The sequence below is a fragment of the Dromaius novaehollandiae genome, chromosome 15 (assembly GCF_036370855.1).
Source record: "Dromaius novaehollandiae isolate bDroNov1 chromosome 15, bDroNov1.hap1, whole genome shotgun sequence".
NCBI classification, from domain to species: Eukaryota; Metazoa; Chordata; class Aves; order Casuariiformes; family Dromaiidae; genus Dromaius; species Dromaius novaehollandiae.
The window spans coordinates 21,747,892-21,770,171 of NC_088112.1; the positions used below are offsets into that span (position 1 = coordinate 21,747,892).

Genomic DNA, 22,280 nt, shown 5'->3' on the forward strand with positions numbered 1-22,280 from the left:
ACTGAGAATACAGCTGCCATTTCAAATCCTCCCCTGGTGAAGTCAAGACTACTGTTGCCTCTTGTTTTCCCATCTCTGTTCTATTGTAGTGCCTAGCAGAAATTGCAGAAATTAGAACTTAGATGCGTGTACAGAAGGAAATGGGATTAAACAACTGAAAAATTCACAGCCAACTGCAAAAGAAACTTTCAAGTTCAGCTATTTGATCTGCCATGATTTATCATCTTATTTTCTTCCCTGCATAAGACCCAGGAATGGGAAATACAGAAGGGTTTTGATTGTTCTTCACAGGAAATAAGACAAATAGGGGAGAGGAAAGAATAGAGGACAAACCCAAGGAAAGGAACAAATCCTCCAATAGTATGTTGTGGACAATATGCTGCAAAGGGTTTCTATTTAATCCCAGTGAAATTTGGGCTAAGGGGTAATCATCTGGTAGGCAGGTAATCTGACAACATAGCATTATCTTAATTAAGTAACATCTTCCACGCTGGCACTTGCTTGTTCTTATTAAGCAATCACATAAAATTGTAGCTTCTAATATCCAGATTTGTACTTGCAGTTTAGCTAAATCATAGTTTAGCTAAATCATAGTTTATTATTTTATACAACAGTTTTCTATCTGAAGGAACTTAAAGTGTGCTATGCAGCCTACATGTAGTACTTGACAGGAATAACAGATATTCTCTTTATTATGTTACTTTCTGCAATCTCGACAATCTTTTACTGGAGAGATGCAGCCTACAGGGCTACGTTTGGGAGTCAGACCAATTTGGGAGTCAGACAGCACAAACAAGGAGGAGGAGCAAGTACAAGCAAGGAATGCATTTACAGGCTACTGATCTTAGATATACATTTCTCACGCTTGTCTTATTTTTCCAAGATGAGAGGATTTTAGATGAGATGAGAAGTAATAGAAAGTTCATTTTAGCTTCTTTCTCCCTAGACTGCTGCAATCCCTTATCTTTTCAACCTAGAAAAGTTTAAGATTCCTCTTAATTACAGACTGCTTGACCACTTCAATGGGAGTTGTTGCGGGCTCCTTCCAGAAGACTAATCGTGAGCTGAGCTGCAAGATACACAGGCAGACGACACCAGAGACAGCTCCTGTAAAGAAACCGTAGTCCTGCCACATGGAACAACTCAATTTACTCCAGAAAATCCTTGCAGCAGTCTCCTCTACTAACTTTGGGATTAGCTATCTAGAGTTTATCATCTCTAACTATACATTAGGATCCTTGGAAGAAGAGGGCTATTATTTATCATGTACAACACAGTTTCCAAAAAACATCTGTAAAGTATTGTATCTACTTTTTAACTGCTCTGTCTGTGGAAAGCAAGGTTAAATAACTTGCTCATGATTCTTTAAAGATGGAGGAGCAGTATGAAGGGTATGCAGTTCTCTGCACAAAATAATAAGACAGTATTTTCTCCCAGCTGACAAGCTCAAAGCTGCATATACTGCAAATGTCACAGAAGTCAAATAAGGTTATCGGTTTTGATTTTTACCATAATACTTTGGGCCACCTGCCCTTTTGCATACAGATACACAATGGAGTTCTGGTAACATTAGGTTTTAAAAAAGGAACAGTTGGCACATCTCGTTAGCTGACCAGACAAAGTACAAGTGGAAGCAAAGTAAATCATTAGCTAGCTAGATAAGCCTTGAACCAGATCACTGCAGTAGATGCTAACTTGGTAATTCTCCCTTGTTCTGAAATGAACTTTGTCCCTGTGATGACTGACAGCTGATGCAATGATAAGAGAATGAAGTCTATAAAAATCGAGCTGACACTCAGAAGTTTTATTCAGGACCTCTTCCGCCCAAGACTGGTCCTATGCTCAAAGCAGCAGCCCATATTGTGACGATGCACTGTTGGAAAGCCATGGCTGTCTTTTTACTCTGTTCACTGCTGCTCAGCCAGGTAAGTGGAGATAATGATTTAAAGTGCTAATTTAAATGGTCAGGCAGTTAATAAAAGGTGTTACGATTTTCACAAACAAGAATAACTGGCAGGAGTTAGAGGTCACAGCAGAGCTCTTTCGTAAGAGCCAGCAGTCCTGAAGCAGAGTAAGTGCCTAGTGAAGGCCAGGTTACTCCGAGACATAATTCAGCAAGCAAGGTGCCTTGCCTTCCAAGGCAGCTAAAAAAAAATTAGTTAATTTTTATATTTAACTTTTATTTCTTTAGGGTTAGAATACAAGCAATTATATATATATTATATAATATATATATAAGCAATTTTTTTATATATATATAAAAGCAAAAATATATATATATATATTTTTTTAACTGGGAATGCTATGATCTGAGAACAAGGAGAAAGATTTAAAGTTCTTTGCTGAGAATTTTTAAGTCTATTGAGCTCAACATCAGAATGAATGAATTGCCAACGGCTGCTGCACGCTCCTGACTGCTGCACTTCAACTCTGTTTCAGACACGCTGCGCTTCCCTGCGCCAGCTGCAGCCCCGGCTAACCCGCCAGCGGCGGATGACGCCCTTCTGGAGAGGAGTCGCGCTGAGACCCGTTGGTGCCTCATGCAGAGATAACAGCGAATGCATCACAATGCTGTGCAGGTAACTTCACTAATCCTCATCAATGCTGTGTTATGTAGAGGAAGAACCCTTTTCCTGACACCCGGCCAAGATACGGAGCTAATTCTGTTCTGGAGAAAGATATCTGTAGGAGGGATGGAGCAACAAATTTAGACCTCTTTTGTAAGCAACGCAAACAGTGCACGGAACAGAGTCCAAGTGCCCTTGATAACCAGCCTTAGTCCTTTCCATTGCGACCCAAAATAACATCTTTTCAAAAGAGAACACAGGATTCCAGGTAGCTTTTGAGTAACCACTTAAAAGCCTTAAAGTTAATCCTTAAAGCCAACACTGTTCATTTTAAAGCATATATTATTTAAAAGCAGTATCTCACCTTAAAGTAATCACTTTAGGTGATTACTTAAATTCATAGTTTGAGAGCACTAAAAGATCAAAATCAAATATTCATCAGTCCTCATGGACATTAGACAAGCAAATCATCCAACTAGGTATAAATAAAAGGGATCAGTCAACCAAATTACTACTTGGTGACTGAAGGCTGATTTGTGTGGCACCTGCTGTATTCATACCGGAAAGCAAATGGAAAAAGGGTAGAATATACACCATTTCCTATTATATTTACATATAGCAGAAAATGGCAGTTAAATTGCTATTTTACATGCAGAGACATCGTTTTGTCTGCTGGTTAACCCGAGTGAACTGTAACAGCAGTTTCTTATAAGAGACAGAAAGGGATTTCCATTGCATCTAAGCTGTACGGCAGAGCTTGTCTATATAGCCCTGGGTCTCATGGGTTTTGGAGTTACTGTGCAAAGAACATAAAATGAATCAAGACAAACCGGCCCAGGTTAAAAGGAGCTGAATGCAATGTGCACTGCGACATGAGCTCTGAGCTCTGCTGTAACAGCTGAGTAAGACGCGTGCTGATAAGCACATAGACACCTGTCTGAGCCCTACACAACTGCCAGGCTGCACCTTCAGTGCCTGACACTGTTTCCTTTTCCAGGAAAAACCGCTGTTTCCTTAGGACAGCCTACGAGTGACCTGTTGCTACAAGAACATCTGTCCCTGTTACTGCTGATGCTGCTCTGCTCTACTCGTGAAATATTTATTATTGACTGTTCAAAAGCCAGGGCACTGAATCAACCAACTAAATATATTCAACGCTGTGGTATGAAAGGACTTCAAAAAGAGCTTGAGAGCATGTGCTAACTCACGCTGCGCCTCTGTAGCACCCACCGCAGGATGACTCTTTTGCCAGGCTCAATAAAAGGACTCTGCATCTCATGTTTGTTTTGTTTTTGTAATTGTTCATATATATATTTTTTTAAGTGTGAATTAAACATTTATATTCCACAAATAACCTCAGTTTTCCTTGCGTCCTGTTAGCAAAACATATGGGAGCACACACGAGACGTTCCAAATAGAAGTGCGTATTGCAAGCTGGACTTTAGACATTTATCCCTCAACCTGGCAAGCACAAGAGGTAGATCATGCCTCCATCTCATTGACTTTCAGCTTCCACAGCCGGGATCTTAACAGTACTTCAAATAAAGGCCTCCCAGAAAGGAAAGAGGGAGCAAACTGGAAACGATACTGACAGCGCTTTCACTATGCCAAATATACCAGGTGAAACTGGGAAGGAAAAGTATTTAATTACTTTTATATACTTCTACTCAAATTTACTTAAAGAAAATACATACGGTGACTTTTTTCACTGAAATGCTTATTATTTTAAAACAATTGGATTAAAATCTGATATTGATGAGAGGCATGTTAACTAGGAGGACTGACAGAGCCACTTTAGATTGGCAAATATGAACAGGTCTGGGACACCTAAATACTGAATGCCATTTTTCTTTGTCGTACGTAGAGTATTAGGAGCCGAAAAGTCTGCTTAAAAATGCAATACCACTGAGGACAAAGCCCAGCTGAGAGATACGAGCACAGTGTTTTTAAAATTTAATACAGAAAATCTATTTGATATTTATTAAACTTAGTTTCTCCAGTTACAGTTTTGCATTGTACAAAGCATTTTAATGACACAGTAGTTAAAAAGATCTTTACAAATTGAAATGTGATACCCTTTTCTCCAAATATTTTAATTGCCATAAATTTGTTTAAAAATACACATTAAACGCATGTTTCAGACACTAAACTTTCTATAATCTCAATACCACAAAATACATAGAATATACTATACAGATGTGGAAAAAATCTAGTTAGTATATAATACTTTGCTCACCATTAACAGCTTTATTACGTGAAATGCACATACTGACTTAGAAATCCTAATTTTTGAGCCCCAAAGTACCCTTTGAAATTTCAAATGTATTGCAACAAATAAAATCACAGTTTTTTTTTTTAGGTTTTGGTTGAAGACAGATGCCTAAATATTTCGATAGAAACAAAATGTAACACATGGACTTGTCATGTACAAAGCATAAAACAGAGACATCCCATTAGTTACTAACAGTACCTTTCTGTATGATTAATAAGGGCTTCATTTATAAGTGACAGCTTAAAAGTTACCTTCCCCCACCCACAAACCCTCCCCAAAAGAAAAACCCTTCTTCACCAAATAATAATTTCAAATAAGATAAAGGATTTTTAATAAATATATAAGCACTTTATCCTCCATATACAAAATTTCTTAAAACAATTTAAAAGGGGGACCAGATACAAATGTCAGTAACTGTGCTTGCAAAAGTCATGCCTGGTCCTTAGAGTTGAGTTGTCAGATGTATAATGCCAATGCAGCCAAACCCGGGGGCTGCAAAGTACTGTGCACCCAACTGCGTCCTTGCTTAGGGTTGCATATAAAAACTGAGGAGCGGGAACACTGCATCCCAATCCGCCCGTATCAGCTCCGTTAGCACATGGGGACAGTCACAACAGGAATGGATACATTTCTATTAAGTTTCCAGATGAAATTAAAATAGGTAAAGCATTTACATAAAGATAGCCTATAGAAACTCTATGCTGTAACACAGCATTTCAAATTGCTCGGTATCGTTTGTTCAGTGGAAACTCAGCTGAGCACTGGCAGAGAGCAAAGAGCCAGCGATGCCCCAAAGACCCATCCACCAAAGAGCAGAGCTGCTGCTCCGCCGTGCTCACGCCGAGATCGGGATCGATTTACCTTATAGCTAACCCTCCCCTCCCTGCCTCCCCCCACCCCAACACTGCTATTTTCAAATGGCATCAGAGACCAATTCCTTCAAAACTAATGGAGTCAGACATACAACATGATTCCCTGATTGTTTGAGCTCACGTAACTTCCATACTTGGGAAATTTGTCTCCTGGAATAGGTCTGCATTCGTCTGAGTTGGCTAGCAAAAGCTTTGGCTATTCTTTATATTTAAAGGTATTTAGCATTAACTTTGTTGCTTGGAAACATACAGTTTTCCATAACACTGATTCGTTACACAAAGCAATTTAAACCCTGACCAAAATACTCATCAGGAATCTAGTAATTTGGAAGTTGCTTACTCCCCAATGGGTAATTCAAACTTGACTTGCTCAGGCCCTTTTGTATCTGCCTTAATATAAACACTGCAGTGACAGTAAATATCTGTTAGGTAAATGAAATATTAAATACAGCAAAGGTAGTCTCTCTTTCCCCTAGTTTCCCATTTTGGCAAACTACATATTTATCTGCCTACGGCTTTATTTTACTTGCCCCAGGCAAGCACTACATTTTTCTCATAAAGTACTGACTCTCTGTATGTTGGGGCCATTCATAAATACATTTCAGGGCATTTTTTGTTATCACAGCAATCAAGCCTCAGCAATCTAAAGGAATATACATTGCACTCCTGTATAATATGCAAGATTTATCACCAATAAGATGGTGATTCAGCACTCAATAAATAATATATCAATATAGTCAGTTGCACCATAATCTAAAAACAAGTATAACATATACTTTGGACAGACTGAGTTCATATATATATACATATATATTAAAAGACACATACAATACAAATTGCATACTGCCGTCAAAAGCCAAGAAGAGCCATCCATATGCTCTCCTTTATGGCTAATAGTTTCAAATCAAAATAAAATCTTGGGCTGTTTTACTCTGGTGTCCTGAAGATTTGTTTATAATTATAAATGGTTGCACCTTATCACCTAGGAACCCGCAAGTCTGACAGCAAAAATCGATTAATATTGATATCTGAGCAAGCCTAGTCTGATTAAGCCATTTTTAAGATTCACCAACTGGGGCTGCATTCAGTGAGGGAATTAAAATTACCATGCTGATATGTATTTCATATACAATCGCCTAGAGAATCGTTTAGGAAGCCAGGAGTTGGGGATTCCCTCATCATTGGTCACTCGTGCAACTCGCACCAGTGCTCGAGCGACAGGCATTTCCACCGCTGCTGTTTAGAAGCGAGAGAGGACAGGTTTGGACTGTTAGCCTGCATTTTGACAGAGGGATGGAAGCTTATCGAGTATCTGCATTTTGTTTTAGCTATGGAATCTGACAAAGTACATAACTTTTCTCTCTGTAACAACGGTAAATCCCAAGTTAGATATGCTTTGGAATTGTCAAATTTAAATTTATCTATTTGAAATAGCCACAGATGAGCAAGGCATTTCTTTTCAATTAAAAGGACCACTGCATATCTCCCACGTAGATAGGAAACCTGGGACAGCACTCTAGAGGATATTTCATTACAAAGTATACTGTTTAGGTGGGACACTTTCAACCAGTTCAGGTCCATGTTTTTAGACTGTAAGAAGTCTTCTGGTCACTTGAAGACAATTTAAGATCCACTGATCTAGGGATAAGCGATACATTTTTAAGAGACCAATTTTGCATGACACCAAAAGGTATTTGTGGGACTCTAGTTAAGGAAAAAAAATTCCCAGAGATGAGACCATTCCTGCTTACAGTAATGGTACCTGTGCACGAAGGAGCAAGCCAAAAAACAGCCATGCTGGCTAGTGCAGCACTACACAAAAAATAAACTATGAATGCAACTTCTAAGAAGGTATTTTTACATAGCGTCAAAAGTGTGCTAGGCACTTTAGAGTATTAAAGAAAAAATAGTTGACAGTGTCCCATTAACCAAGATGCAGAGTTTGAGGGTACAGAGTTCTGTCTTGAACAGCAAACACTAAAAGAAACATGATCTTGCACAGTGATTCAATAGAAAGGATGCTCTGACAGACCTGAACAGTAAAGTAAGTTCAGCTATAATGAAAAAGAGTCACAGGTCTGTTAACTATGTATCAGTTTGTACGTAGCAAAGCTTTTCTGGAAGTACAAAACAAGTTGGAACGCAAAGGAAGCTCTACGAATATGCAGCTACCTTTTAGTAGGTTACTAATTTGCAAAACTCCTAAACTCTTAAAGCCCATAGGACATACTGCAGTACTAAGGAGCGTAGAATTCTATTCCTTCTCTCGAGGTTGCCATCATTTTGGCACTTAACTACAACTACACAAAAATTTAGTGCAATAATTTTCCTGAACATGCACGTTCATATCTGGTACAGAGTAAAGGGTTAAATGGGAGATAAAACAAAGCAGCATTCCACAATCTCACTCTAATGTGTTCAGAGTTTGACTCTTCAAAAGGAGATCACTGCAAGGAGGAGTCAGCTCGTACGACAGACACTAGTACTTTTAAAAAGGAAATGGAATTTTACCAAAGTACTGCAGAAGACCACTGCATACAGTATACCTGGTCCTGCTGTAAAACATCTTGTAAACAGTTCATAAAATCTTCATCTAAAAGTAAGGCATAAGGCACACCAGACATGTTAGGGGCACTAAGCAATACTGAAAGCAGTAGCATTTTAAACCTTTTACTCAGACAAGCACCTTATGCGGAAAGGTACTTTGGTTTGCACGTTTTAAGAGCAGTCAACTGCAACTCCACCAACCACTTCTGTTGCACCAAGTCGCTCCCTCTAAAGGGAATATTCTGCTCCATCAAACATGTCAAACATTAACGGGACCTTCATTACCATGGGGTAAATACAACTTGTAAATCCGTTCTGTTCTGCGCCAGAACAGTCAGACGATTTCCCTGTAATCGCAGGTGTGCTCCCCACCCCACAATGGCTGTTGCACTGTCAAGCTGTAGTGTCCATTAACTATCAGACCCTAAAAGGAAAAAATGGACCTCAATTTCTATGTAAGATTCCTGGTTTCTCAGTCAATGCAAAAGACACAAAGGACAGTTCTGGTAGGAATTCAGCTATCGTTGGTTTTTTAACCATGAAGTTGACTGATTTTGTAAGTATCAAAATAATGACAAGCAAGGAAACAAAACATACTTTAAATGAAGAGATACAAAAAAGCACAAGATTGTCCGTTTCAGAAACCTTTCCTGTATGCACCGCACCGCTCAGACTGAAGTTCATTCCTACACCATTACTTTGATAATACATTAAATGCAAATTACTGTAATGTTTTGTGATTGTTATAGTGTTAACTGATGTTTTGAAACTGCCTTGAAAACAACCCAAGTCAGATCCAATTAAATATTTTTCCATATAAATTTCTTTATAATTCATTTAAATGAAGTATCTTAATACGTAGAAGAATATCTGGAACTTTTCTATTTCGTACAAATTCTGCAATAATAAATCTGTAGTTGTCATTTATTAGTTGACTCGTAGGCATTAGGCATGAGAAGTATGGTGTCCCTACACTTGAGAACCTATCGACCCTATTTTCTTGTACAGGCTCTACCACCACAAGACATTACAGAGTAACAAAGCTCACAAAGTACTTAAATAAAGTGTCTACGTTTAATTCCTGCTAAGTACTTGAAAGGGTAAATTCAGTGAAAAAATAGCTAAAACTGCCCAAAATTGGGCTTTTCAAAATTAAAAAAGAATTAAAATAAATAGGATTTAAACTGAATAGTTATGTATTATGACTGGAATTCCAATGGTCTATCCATGATAGATCAACAAAACTACATCTTTTTATGTAGCAAATTTTAAAATATTTAAATAACTTAAAACGGGAATACTGAAGAAGTCCATTAACCAGATGATTTGGGATTAAAACACAAAACACAAATGAGGATGGGAGACATGAAAGCATTCCTTGCTCTTAGTGTCAACTAAGCAATGTGTTATGGCAGTCTTCCTTATTGACATGACACAGTGTTGTGGAGATAAATCAGAGGCAGCGAGAAAAACATGTTCTATTTTCCATTCCTTCAGTTCAAAATATCACTTGGCATCCAGGCGCAACCAATGTAATCCCTGACGGGTGTAACGCACTAGGTCTGTCATGATGCTTGAATTAAAAACCAGAGGGCCCATAACTTTATCCAGTTCAGCAAAGAACTCTAAAATAACAAAAACACAGATTAAACTCTGCACATGTTCTTTCACATTGTCTGCTCTGCTGAAAATACCATGCTAAAAAACCCCAATCTTTTCAGCTCAAATCTTTCAGGTTAAGACAGATGGAAGAAATGCAAGGTGGCAGTATGATGGAATAATAATAGCAATAATAGTTAAAAAAATATAAAAGGTTCTTTCTAGTTGACATTATTACCCTTTTGCAACAGGCTGGTTGATAAGAATAATTAGAATAAGGTTATACTGTTGTAAAGCTTTCTTGGCATTTTCCCTCAAATGTTCATATTCCCTTAAAATAAGAATTTCAGAAACAGAAATACACTGAGTTCATCTTAGTATACTGAACAACTTGGAGGAAATGTAACAAAGTTTTTTTTCATTCCTAACCAGTAAGGAAACATTGCATCTCCACCACCACCTTAATGACCATGACAATGAGCCCAGGTTGTCACTGTAAACGAAGGCATAACTTTCCCGCTTTCCTTTGCGGAGCACCCACTTGTGTGTCCTGTGCATTGTTAACTATAATTCCAAAATTCAAAACCTATTAGCATTTCAGTACGATTTGGTACACCTGATTTTATAACCTGCCTGTGCCAAACCTTACCTTTCTGCTCCTTAGACAGCTGTTCGGCTTGGTCCCAGATTTCAGTGGCGTAGAGGAAGTTGGACGTAACTTGGACGTAGCTGGCTGCCATCTGATGGATCCTCTGGGGGATCGTCACCGAAGACCCACTCCCTGAAGGGTTGGCTGCCCCGGAAGAGTAATTTCCTGAATTCCCTGGAGACAGCTTTGGAGACACTGGAGACGGCATACCAACAGGCTTGCTGCTTGTCAAAAGAAAAGTATTAGAATTTGTAAAATGTGTACTTATGTACTTCAGATGTATCATGCTGTAAGACTCTTCAAGACCTCTCTTTCCACATCTCAGAATGTGAAACGCTAAACCACTCCCACTTTACACAACAAGAAGTCAGGATTTGCCCTGCAACAAATGAAATGCATGAGCTTTAACTGCTAAGGATCCTACCACTGTTGTGCTTTGACCTCATAACCAAACCTCACCACCAAACCTCTTCATCTTTTCATTAAACAAAATTTTAAATTCATTGTTTAAATAAATTTTAAATAATAATAAAAGAAAGACACAAATCACAACTAAATTCTAACTACACTGCGATAATATTTCATTTTTCCATAACATAGGAGAAATCTGAAATCATCTCCCAAAATTTTGAAATTTGATAGACTAACCTATCGAAGCTTTTAAATAGTGGAAGTAAATTGCTATCCTATGGGGCAGGCAACCCTGTAAGTGCCTGCAGTCATCTGAGCTTGCAGCACTTTAATAAATCTACTGTTCTGAGGCAAAAAAACAGCATATAAAACAAGACTCACTGAGATAAGTGACTTGTGTGTTAATGCCACATACCCTTTTTTGCAATGAGGAGTTGCCTGACAAACTTACTTTGGAGCACTATCATAAACAGCAGTCCTCCAAACCTTTCATCAGAATAATTACATGAACAACTGAATCAAAATCTAGACCAGGAATTAGCTAACAACCACCACCACTCTAATGAGTGAAAAGCTACTCTTTGATGACCTCAGGCACACAGTTTATTCAGAAAACTAGGTGTAAGTTGAGAAATAGGTAGCAGTTTTCACTACTTACCTTCCCATGCCAGGTGATGGTGCTTGAGAATTGTTATAGGAATTCTGTTTGGGGAAAAAATAAATTTGTCACCTGATTTATGCTTATATTTAACTGGTTATCAACAGTAGCGTTAAATAAACGAGGTTGTGTCCCTTTTTTTAAAAAAAATAACCAAAATTCTGAATAATATTAATCAAAGTACTTTCTAATTTGGGAAAATATGATGGCTAAGACACAGAACAAGTGATTAGCTTAGCAACACAAAACAGGCCAATAAAGATGTGTAGGATTAGAGTAGATCTTTGTTCTAACTATTTACATTAGATCCTGTTGACTCTTAGGACAACATTAATTTTTTCAGCCCATTAATTGGAACAAATCTGTTATTACTGGCATTGAACAATTAAAGATATTTGCTGAAACTCAGAGAATTGGGCATTTTAGAAGCCTGTTTTCCCTCAGGAGCGAGGGCTGGAATTTTCAGAGAAACCCAATGCCATTAGCTACCTACTCCCAACTGCTCCTTTGAAAGTCTCAGTTGAGATTCAGAACCGAGTAACATTACAGAAGTATCATGATTGGCTCTCATCTGCAACATCTTGATTCAAATAAATTCAAAGAAGGTCTCTTGGTCTCCTTTCCCTGAAAGGCTTTTAAATTAGTTGTAGAGGAATTTAGATAAATTCACAAAAAGAAATTTGAACAGCCCACTACAAACAAGAAAAATTCAGAAAGACTAATTTGGTTGTGAATTAGAAGTTGGCTCTGATGCCAGCTTTTGCAAAGGTTGGACAGCTGCATATGACATACCCCTAGACACTGAATTCTCTTAAGCTTAAACATGAAAGTAAAGGTTCGGCTTTGTTATACCTACAGCAAGAAAAGCGTTTTTAACTCACTTTCAAGCTTACTAAGTTACTCATTTATTAAGGTAGACAAAAGCTAGATCAAATAATGAATGGAGAGCTATTGTGCAAGGACCAGCAGGGTTACAACATTACAGTCATGCTGTCTCTTCCCAGCTTTAAACTACTCAACTTGAGTAAACTTTCAAGGTCCCAGTCTCAAATGGGGTATGTACCAGAAAGTTCAATGCAGCAGTGTGAAAACTGGATAAAGGAATTTAGAGTGATGTGGAGCTTCAACTTTAAGAGTTTTTAATATTATAAGAAAATACACATGCAGGTACCTTAAGATGTTCAGTCAGAGTTTTAGAATATTTCAATGCACTTTCCTTCTTCAGTTTGAAAAGCCTTAGGTATAGAAGAGATTGGCAGCGAAGACTGACCGAAAACAAAAGAGCAAAACATTTACAATTAAGTCAAGGTTACCACTACTCAGCAAAGTTCAAAAATCTAGTAGCTGTGTGTTTAAAGCTTTCTCTCCCAACTCTGAAAATTCAACTCTCTAGTCGTAACCTTTTCAAAAATCCGTAACAACCTTTAACTTTCAAGGAAGTAAGTATGTAACTTTTTGCCTTAGGCTGAAACTATCACCATCAGTGATTTTGCTGATATAACTAGTGCAGCTCTGAATTCAGGAGACAACACCAAATTACTTCCTAGACAAGAGCTTCATTTATTCTTTGCCAATGTCATGACATACTGAGTCTACTGTATTCTCCATGTCTTCCCCTTTTTTTCCCACCTGACGCTATACTGGATCTGGTCCACTACCTGCTACAGTGGTTTCTATAACCTGGAGGGCTAGTGATGATTGTTTAGAGTAAATCCAAATTTCCAACTCTCAGTGGGTGAACACGTGGTAGATCCTTTAGGACCCCATCCTTTCTGATGTTACTCCATTCAAATTTAAGAATGCAGTTTAGTTTCAAGTGCATCTTTCCAAGAAAAAGGTTCAAAACACAGCTATAAATTCATTCAAATGAATATCAACACATGCTGGCATTTGTTTCTTAAAAAACAAACAAGCAAAAGAACCACAAAACCAGAAAACAGTCTGGTAGTTAATGCAACCACAGTGCTTTCTCAAAGGTTTAGGTCACCAAAGTTACAGCTCAACATCAGCTGAATGCATATCTAATTCAGTAGTAGCCAATTATTTCTGAATATTATAATTATCAAAGACAGAAAATGGAAAGCCACAGATAACTTGCTCAGTCATAATTTTACCAAAACATTGAAGAGGATAAAAGGTTGGAAGACCTTCTAGCCACTTTATTTAACAAGCTTGTTGCATCAACACTGCAATAGATATCACATCAATGAAATCGTATTCTAAAATAAAAGCACTAACTGACATAATATTAGGAAAAACTGACAAAGGAAAAGATTAAGTAATCTCCTTAACAGTTCAAAGACTTGTCCCAAGTTATCACCATCTCCTCTTCCTCAATTTACAGTGATCAATATATAGTATCAACGTTCTTTACATACAGCTAAAAGGAAAACTCATATATTTGATTCAGAAACACCTGAGAACTCAATGTAATACAACATTTAACTGAAATAATCTAACTAGCACATTGTATTTATACCAGAACACACATACCAGAGCACTGCTAGCCTCTTATCTGCAGCCGTAGCATCTGGTGCCAAGTAATTCTTCAGTTTCATAGTGTATCTACAAGCAAAGACATCACATCAACAAAAATAAAGCCTTACACTATCTTTTATTAATCACCAAACACAGAAGTTCTTATAAATTTCTAGTTTCAATTGTTTTCCATTTCAGGAATCTTTCTCAGACCCCAAACAAAATGCTGAGACAATAATAATTGGAATGACTTTGCTTTTCATGTGTTACACTTTTTAGACAGTTCTCAAGAACCTTAGATGAAAGGATCTCAAACTTCGTGAAAACACTTTAAGCCTCCACAACCAAAACGGTGAATGAATCAGTTTTACTCATGAATGATGAGAGATTTCAAAAATAAGTGGCAAAATATAGTAAAATCTAGAAGCTCTACTTTCCTAAAATCTTTCCCACCCGCTTGAATTTTGTATATGCTTTACAATGCTTACTTGATTAATTCCACAGTTTCTGAATACATAGGGAACGGGGACTTGGATTCCTGAGCATTTTTCTCCAATGCATTCCCACACTCAATGAACGACACTACAGCATCTAGGTAGTATACAGCTTTCTCAAACCTGTCAGACTGAGAATAAAAAAAAATTAATAAGAACAAAAATGTAGAGAGAAATACAAGAAAGCTCCAGTACCAAAGGGCAGCAAAATGACAAAAGCAGTAAACAAAATCAGTATAATGTTCAAACATTGGATAAATATTGGAGATCTACTTACCAACGCATCTGCATTATGCTTTAACTTCTTTGCTTCCTGTAAATAATGATCAGCTGAGTAAGTCCTGCAACAGAAGAGACAGAAATTCACGGACTTGGCACCACCCATACTGCATTTCCTTTTATGACTTAGGTTTCTTGATCTTTTTTTTTTTCTTGTACCTCAAATTACAGGTGCTACAGTATGATAAATCTTGTTTAGCAGTTAAATTTAGTTGTCTTGTTTCAGGTAATTCAAAAGAATATTTCAAGTAAGTTGATAAAGATTTGGGTAAATTTATTGCATTTGATAGCCAAGCAAACCAAATGATTAACCAACAGCAAGGGAGGAAAGAAAAACAAAACAAAAAATTTGAGGACAAATTAATCCAGTGCCTCCAGGGCTGGCATTAATGTGGATGTGAAATATTTGAAAATAATAGTAATAAAAATAATCGAGATTCATTCAGATGTTAATTGCTAATGCTTAGCCACCCACGACAATCAATGTTAAATGACTCTCATGACTTGATTAGCAGTAGGTACTCACAGAAGTGTAATTACACATTTCAATATAATTAATGCAATACCTACAAGTTCGTTGACTAAAGTTCAAAATAAATTCTCCCATCCATCCTATTTTACTAGGCTAAGAATTAAAGATACTTGAAATCAGCATTTTTAACAGTTAATTGCCTTCAGGTTTTTTGCTCTCAAAATGGTTGTCTCAAAAATTATAATATAAAATTATATATAATTGTATATACAATTAGAATATAAAATTCTGATTACAATACAAAATGACAAATCCCTGCAACCTATTTAATCCTAAATGATCAACAGCGTTCTGCAATCAAATTCACTTGACTTAGTTTTTGTTTAGGAATAACTATCAGGAGAAAAACCACTGATCAACTAGGTTTCCCATTTCCAAATGGTTCTTAACCAGGAAGTTACTTTTGCTTACTGGCATAACCATAATTTTATCCCTAAAGAGTTTAAAGACAAATTAAAAGGGAAATGTTTTGAGAGAAAGAATTGTGTTAAGATTTGAATTAATTGGTAAAAGTGAAACCTGAAGTCTGTATAAGACAGCAAAATATTTGTATAAAATATTTGTTTTATGTTCTTTTCAAGAAATTTTCTTTGACAGTGCACAATTAAATCACATACAACTCATGTGAGTTAGCAATTTCAAAAACAGACGCTCCTCTCTATAATGAATGACAACAGCTACTGACTCTAGAAGAAGCCTGTTGTGCTTAAGAGCACAGGCAGACAGCTAGCAGCAGTGTCCTGGTAGGGTGAAACAGGCCCATCAGCATTTCAAAAACCAGAGCAACCCAGGTCTATTGAGTCCCCTGCTTGGTCTTTTCATGACCTGCAGGAACGCAAAAGGCGAGTTATAGATCCTTCGCAAGGGCTGCGCTGCTTGCCAAGGAAATGATGCACAGAGCAGTCACACAAGCACATCACTACAGGAACACGCAGCCCTGCAGAGCATAAGATTGTACTTCACATCTTCTGTGACGCAAAAAGACAACACTTGTCCACGTGGACCTGGCTGTGCTGTGAGATTAAAGTCCCCGTGGAGAGACAGGTGCAAGCGAGGCACAGTCCACTGTTCTCACCTGTCATCAAAAACAAGTTTTGCTCTTCGTGACTTTGAACTTTCCATTGATGGAGTAGACACAGGAGGACAGCTTGATGAATTGTTCAGAATCTTTTCCTGCAAGGAAAATTATTACCAAATAATAAATCTAAAGAATAGTTAAATCATTTTCAAGAAAAGTATGTTGTATAAACGTCTCCCATGACATCACACATTACATGCAATACGGTCAGTTTTGCAGCTGCTTTGGCTGCCATTCACCATAGACAGCAACACAGCCTCCAAAAGTCCTTCGCTTCAGCAGAGCTCTCAAAGCACACTGGTGCAGAGGAAGACACATAAGCGATAATCAAGCTTCTAGCTCTAATACACCAAAAGATCTCCATTAGAGGAAAGAATGGAGCCAAGGTTTCCTAGCGGTGTTTCTGAACCCTACTTCAGTCAGCCAGAAACAACAGCATGGGAAAGTCCTGTTTTTCTAGTCTTACACTTTGCTGAATGTCTTTGCCTTGAAAAGACTAACATTTCAGAAGGATAAGGATCATCTTCAAGCAGAAATATTAATTGCCTTCACAACACACTATTCTTGCTCCCCAAAATTATACATGAATCGTAAGTGGATCAGTTCTCAGTAGCTAGAGTATAAAACATCATCTCCCCAGCTTCATATGCTTTTTCAGCTCTCTCAGTTTATAATGGCCTAAGGGCATCTATATAGATATATTTCATAACCTACATTTATCAAATTATTGCTGATTAGAAGGATCCTTGAGTTACAAGTACCAGATTTTCACAGCAATGTACTGTCTACCATTACAACGTAGAAACAATAGCAAAACTTAAGTGGAACACAGGAAGAGTACATTACTTCAAGAAAGGGCTGACTAAGCATAGCTTAAGTATAAAAACCATAAAGATCACACAAATTAACAACTGGCTCAGAGATGGTCCTATGCTAGTGAATAAGAAAGGCCACAGCAGCAGTTTGTAATGTAAATTCACTGTCTGCAGGCTTCCTGAAAGTGCCTTATGCAGACACCGATACAGGCAACCCTGCCAGGCTTGTAAAATCTTAGGATATCGGCATCTAAAGTAATACAGCATGCCTCCTAGTCAAGCTATTTCACTAACTCCACCTCAGTGACTAAGCTACTTTCTGGCACTGATAAGGTCTACTTGTTGCTTTAATTCCCCCCCAGTTATTCTTCCTGATCAATTTTAGACTTTGCTTCTAAAGCTTCAGAGATTGCAGATCCAACTAGTGAGGTTTGCAGTTGATTAAACCGCTGCAAAGCGCAATCACATCCTACATCGCAGGCTTCGCGCCTCTCCTGCGGAGCACTCAGAGCAAGATGACACCAACCCCTTCAGTACACTTTGGAATCACAAAGACAAAGGTGAAATCCATCCAAGTTAAACATACTGTGGTCCAACAACTGGCTACACAATAGAAAATGTTCATCTTACGTGTTTGATAATACACTTTAAACTGTTAGATGGCCTCCTATGCTAACTTCTGTCCAGTTATACATGTTTATATACTGATGAAAAGGCACAGCATTACAAATTAGTGACCTAAGAGCGCCATCCCTGTAATATTTTTAAATCCATCATCTAAATATCTTCCTAAGCTAAATTTCTTTAAAAAGAATAAATAAAATAAAAAAGTTTCCTGCATCATCTTTATAACTGTGTTTTCTCTAACCACAAAGAACTCCTTACGTTCCTGAGCTAGAATCTTTCTGGGGCTCGTGGTCCCAGCATATCATAAAATTAGATCTATAACTTCATGGAGAAGTCTTAGCACTGAATATGGACTAAGCTACTGCTCTCCTTAAAATCAGAACAAGGCCTGCATCTGCTCCAATAAGAGAAGAGTGACCTCATTGTCCCATTTACTTTTGTGTAAACAGCTTTCTAGTGACATTTCTTACAAACAGATTAATCAATTAATAAACACTATCAGTAATCAAAGGAATATTAATCACATTTCACTAGTTAACATAAGCATTTGGTAGGGTTAAGCATTAGTATTCCACAAGCTCTCCCAAATTATTTTCTTATTTATTAACTTCTAAGGTACTTAAGCACTACAACATAAAGAAATGTACATCTAAAACTAATCAGATTTTAACTTCAACCGCATATTATTGTTTAGATCACACTGAGCACCTCAAACTGTAAGTCAAGAAAACAGGCATAAAGCATTCACAGAATAAACCTTTTACCTTGGCTTCTTTAGCATTGCTAGAACCCTTCCCCTCTGTCTTCTTTTGTTTAGAAGATGAGTTGCTTTTACTACCACTGCTACTCTCCTTATTAACGTTGCTGCTAGACTTTAAGGATGATGACTGACTGACTGTCCTCTTCCGGGACCCATGTTCTTGCTTGGAATCTTTCTGAAGGACCGGGGCAGCAGGAGAAGGCAGTAAATCCTTCTCTTTAACAGCACTTGGCTTCGAAGACCTGGACAAAATGAATAAATTCAGGTTTTTTTCAAAATAATAAGCAATATTCTATTAGACCTGGCAAATCAGATTTGGAGGAAGAGAAAGAATAATTATCTCAGTGACTAGATTTTGCAAAGCCAGATTAAACTCATTTTATGTGTTCTAACCTGAAAACGCAGTAGACAAGTTCTAACCATAAAACCACATCCCTACAAAAGTTCTTAAAGAAAAACAACAAAACCCTAAACACAACATAAGAAACTAATGCTAATGTGCCAACGTTAGCGCCAGCCTGACTACTGCAGACTAGTCAGCCTGACAGCTCAGAAGAAAGATGGTCCAGATAAGTGTTCTCTGGAAGCCAGGAAATTGCAATCTACCTCAGCTTAGCCTTCTAGTACACTCTTCCCCTGACTGCTGAGGATTGCTATTGCTGGCTTCCCACCTGACAGAGTAAGGTACTTAGAATAAGTATTTATACATAACATTTTATTAAAATTCTTTTGTTTCATGTAGTTAAGTGTCTTTCAGATAAATGCACTAGCAACCAAGCAAATATCAGGAATAAGAAAAAAACAAAACAAAACAAAACCAGAATCAAGATAGAAACCCATCCACTTGTTCTACACCTGTTTTGGAAATCTGAACTGTTTTCCAACACATAATGAGTTCAACTCAGAATGAGCAAACAAGATTTCTAGGATCTGACATGCTGCAGTTTCTCACACATTCGTAATTTTGTAATTATTCATTGCACAGGAATCTTTTCCATGACATATTTGTACCAGCTTTCAGTTGTTTGATCTGAAATAATAAAGAGTTTGAGAAGGCAGTAAAGAAAACCTTGATCCTTCCTGTCAATTAACACTGACCAAAAGATAAGTCAAACAGAAGCATAATAATTTTTACAAAAAGCATGGAAAATGAGAGCGAGAACATAAAAGGATATTAAACAATGTTACTCTTTAGTCAATTTGGTATTATTTTGTATTTGTGTCACTCACACTTTTCTTTAGCTAATCTGTCAAGCAAATCTGAGGCTAAATCCATGGATCCAGATCTTAACCCATCAGCTTCCCAAACAATGCCAGTCATGTAATTTTTTCTCAGTTTACATACCAGCTGAATGGAGAATCACCAGACTGGGTTAAATAAAAAGTGCGGGTTTTCACAAAATCAGAGAAAAAACAGGAGAGGCATATTTTCCATACAGGCCAACTCTTCGCATTAGGGCTTATATTACTTTTGTTAAATAAAACAACCGTCCTTGGACAATGTTTCTGGTTCTGGAAATGCATTTCCACCAATTATCAGTGGAAACTTTGAAGTAAAACAGTCTCAAGAATAAGCATTAACGAAATTTTACCCGTTGATTAACAAGGAGGAGACACTTGGGGTGGGGAGGAGGAGAGGGACAACCACGTTCTCCTTGACCACACTGAGCCCCCAGCATTGAAAACACAGCCAAGATTCCTGAAGATACTCACTCCCTACTGCTAGAAGTCTTGTGTCCTGATGAAGCTTTTTCTTCCAGTTTCGTTTTCTTGCTTTCACTGGCTCTGTTTTCATCCTCATTCTGAATAAAACAAACAAGAAATAGATACAGGCAAAATTCTATGTTTACAGCTTCACTGAGTGGGGTAATGTTTAACACTTAACAGAATTAATTTGGTAGGCTTTTTGCAGTGTGCAGAATAATATCCGTGCAGGCCACAAAACCATCCCCTAAAGCACCTAGTCTGCATCAATACTTGACCAGACCCTGATCTTGGAACATAACGAAAAATTAAGCATGGCCTGTAAATTGCCAACCTGTGTAACAGCGGCGGCAACTAGGCTGCTCATTTTAAAAAAAACATATCACCATGAGACACCAGAAAAATCTGCCTGAGGCTTCAGTGAGAAATCAGGAGGCAAATTTCATGCTGGGAAGCCCCACTGAGCCAGGATCTTATGAATCCCAGAAAAGGTAAAAAGGCTGCAAGACTAAAAAGGTAAGTTCAGAGATGGAGAAGACTAGATCTTCAACACAAATTTAATTCTAAAGCCAAAGCATTCTGAAGGTGAATTTCTAAACTGTTTTCAACATGCACTGGAAGTGGAAACACAATAAATTAAATGGAAAACAGGGCCTCATACTATAAGCCATCTGGTAACATAACCCAGATTCAAAACCAAAAGGTTGCATTTTTCTTTTACACTGATACTGCAACCCTGCACATCATGATCAAGGAAACGCATCAGCAAATAACTTTTAGAAATCAAGTGGTGACAGAGTTGCGTAACTTTACACAGCACCCACAAATCTAAAAACCGGAGGGGTGAGGAAAAGGGCGTTTCTTCTTCAGTTGCTTCATGAACAGGCTTGCATCTTCTGCGGACTGCACCAACAAGCATCCGAGTAAGCTGAGGATTCAGACTGATTAACCGCCAGACTATTTGCAGAGATAAAGCCTAAATTTAATTGGTCTTACCAAAGCCTTCTTTTTCAGATTTAAGAGCACAGATCTTTAATGCTATAACTCCAAATGTGAACTGAAAGGCATAATCGGTCAAAGAAATAGAAGCCACTGTATTCAGAGCCACTGGAGCATGTGAGTGCATTCCCATGAATATCAGGAATTGTACAGTAACACAAAAAATAATTAACCATTGTTCCTACTGGTCAGAGTTATTCCCATTTTTATTTTTAAAAGAAGCCCACACTTCGTTGCTTAATTTCCTTACCCAGAGAAAAGAAAAGGAACCTTAGCTAGGAATAGTATAGACGAAGCCCTTGTTTGCAGTTACACGTCAAGTCTCCTAGGCTATACAAACTCCCAGAAAGTGATCAAGTTTATTTAGATTGCTCAGTACAAAAACTGGATTAACTAAAACTGCCTTCTGTCTCCTCCAGAGTCAAATGACTCTCTGAATATCATCTACTCTTCTGACACCAAAATCTATCTTACAACCACTGCCAAATCCCTGCCAAAACTAAAATTTCAGAATGAAATGCAGATTAGCATGAACATTTTTTAAATTCCTGAAGCATGGCTTCACAGTCCTCATCTTATTTCATGAGATCATCAAAACTTATTGCATCACTGAGTCCATCTTGCAGTCACAACAGGTTTGCTCCTCATATGAATTGTATATTTTCTATTCAGCCCTTTTGAAGGCAGTTTTAAAATCACACTACCAACTACTACTTACCAACTTTTCTTCCCAGCACTACTACTTCTATTCAGCTCCCCCATTAACCCTTGTCCATTCTACTGCCTTCAGGGATTCCTGCCTTTTTTTTATAGTTGAAAAGATTTTTTTTTTTTTTTTTAAAGATCTGAGAAGATAAAATACTATTACGAAGAAATACCTATGTTCCCAGTAAAGCAGCACCCCTAAGGTTATGGTTTCTGCTGCCATGCCCCAGTCCC

General features: G+C 37.7%; 2 protein-coding genes across 3 annotated transcripts in view; one reads left to right on the forward strand and one right to left on the reverse strand.

Annotated features, from left to right (window-relative positions):
- Positions 1-1,319: 1,319 nt before the first annotated feature.
- On the forward strand, positions 1,320-3,845 carry LEAP2 (liver enriched antimicrobial peptide 2). Its single transcript, XM_026118309.2, has 3 exons — positions 1,320-1,925; positions 2,440-2,579; positions 3,565-3,845. The coding sequence occupies exons 1-3, from the start codon at positions 1,839-1,841 to the stop codon at positions 3,599-3,601; spliced, it is 264 nt and encodes an 87-aa protein (XP_025974094.1). The 5' UTR covers positions 1,320-1,838; the 3' UTR covers positions 3,602-3,845.
- Positions 3,846-4,510: 665 nt separating this feature from the next.
- The window catches only part of AFF4 (ALF transcription elongation factor 4), a 57,920-nt gene continuing 40,150 nt past the window's right edge, over positions 4,511-22,280 (reverse strand). For both annotated transcript variants that reach the window (XM_064521179.1, XM_064521177.1), the window contains 10 exons: positions 20,352-20,440; positions 18,643-18,880; positions 16,434-16,531; positions 14,825-14,888; positions 14,542-14,678; positions 14,069-14,140; positions 12,747-12,840; positions 11,576-11,619; positions 10,507-10,727; positions 4,511-9,883 (listed from right to left, as the gene is read on the reverse strand). In XM_064521179.1, coding sequence (XP_064377249.1) covers positions 9,765-9,883; positions 10,507-10,727; positions 11,576-11,619; positions 12,747-12,840; positions 14,069-14,140; positions 14,542-14,678; positions 14,825-14,888; positions 16,434-16,531; positions 18,643-18,880; positions 20,352-20,440 — 1,176 coding nt within the window. In that variant the 3' untranslated portion in view covers positions 4,511-9,764. The remainder of the gene's footprint in view (positions 9,884-10,506; positions 10,728-11,575; positions 11,620-12,746; positions 12,841-14,068; positions 14,141-14,541; positions 14,679-14,824; positions 14,889-16,433; positions 16,532-18,642; positions 18,881-20,351; positions 20,441-22,280) is intronic.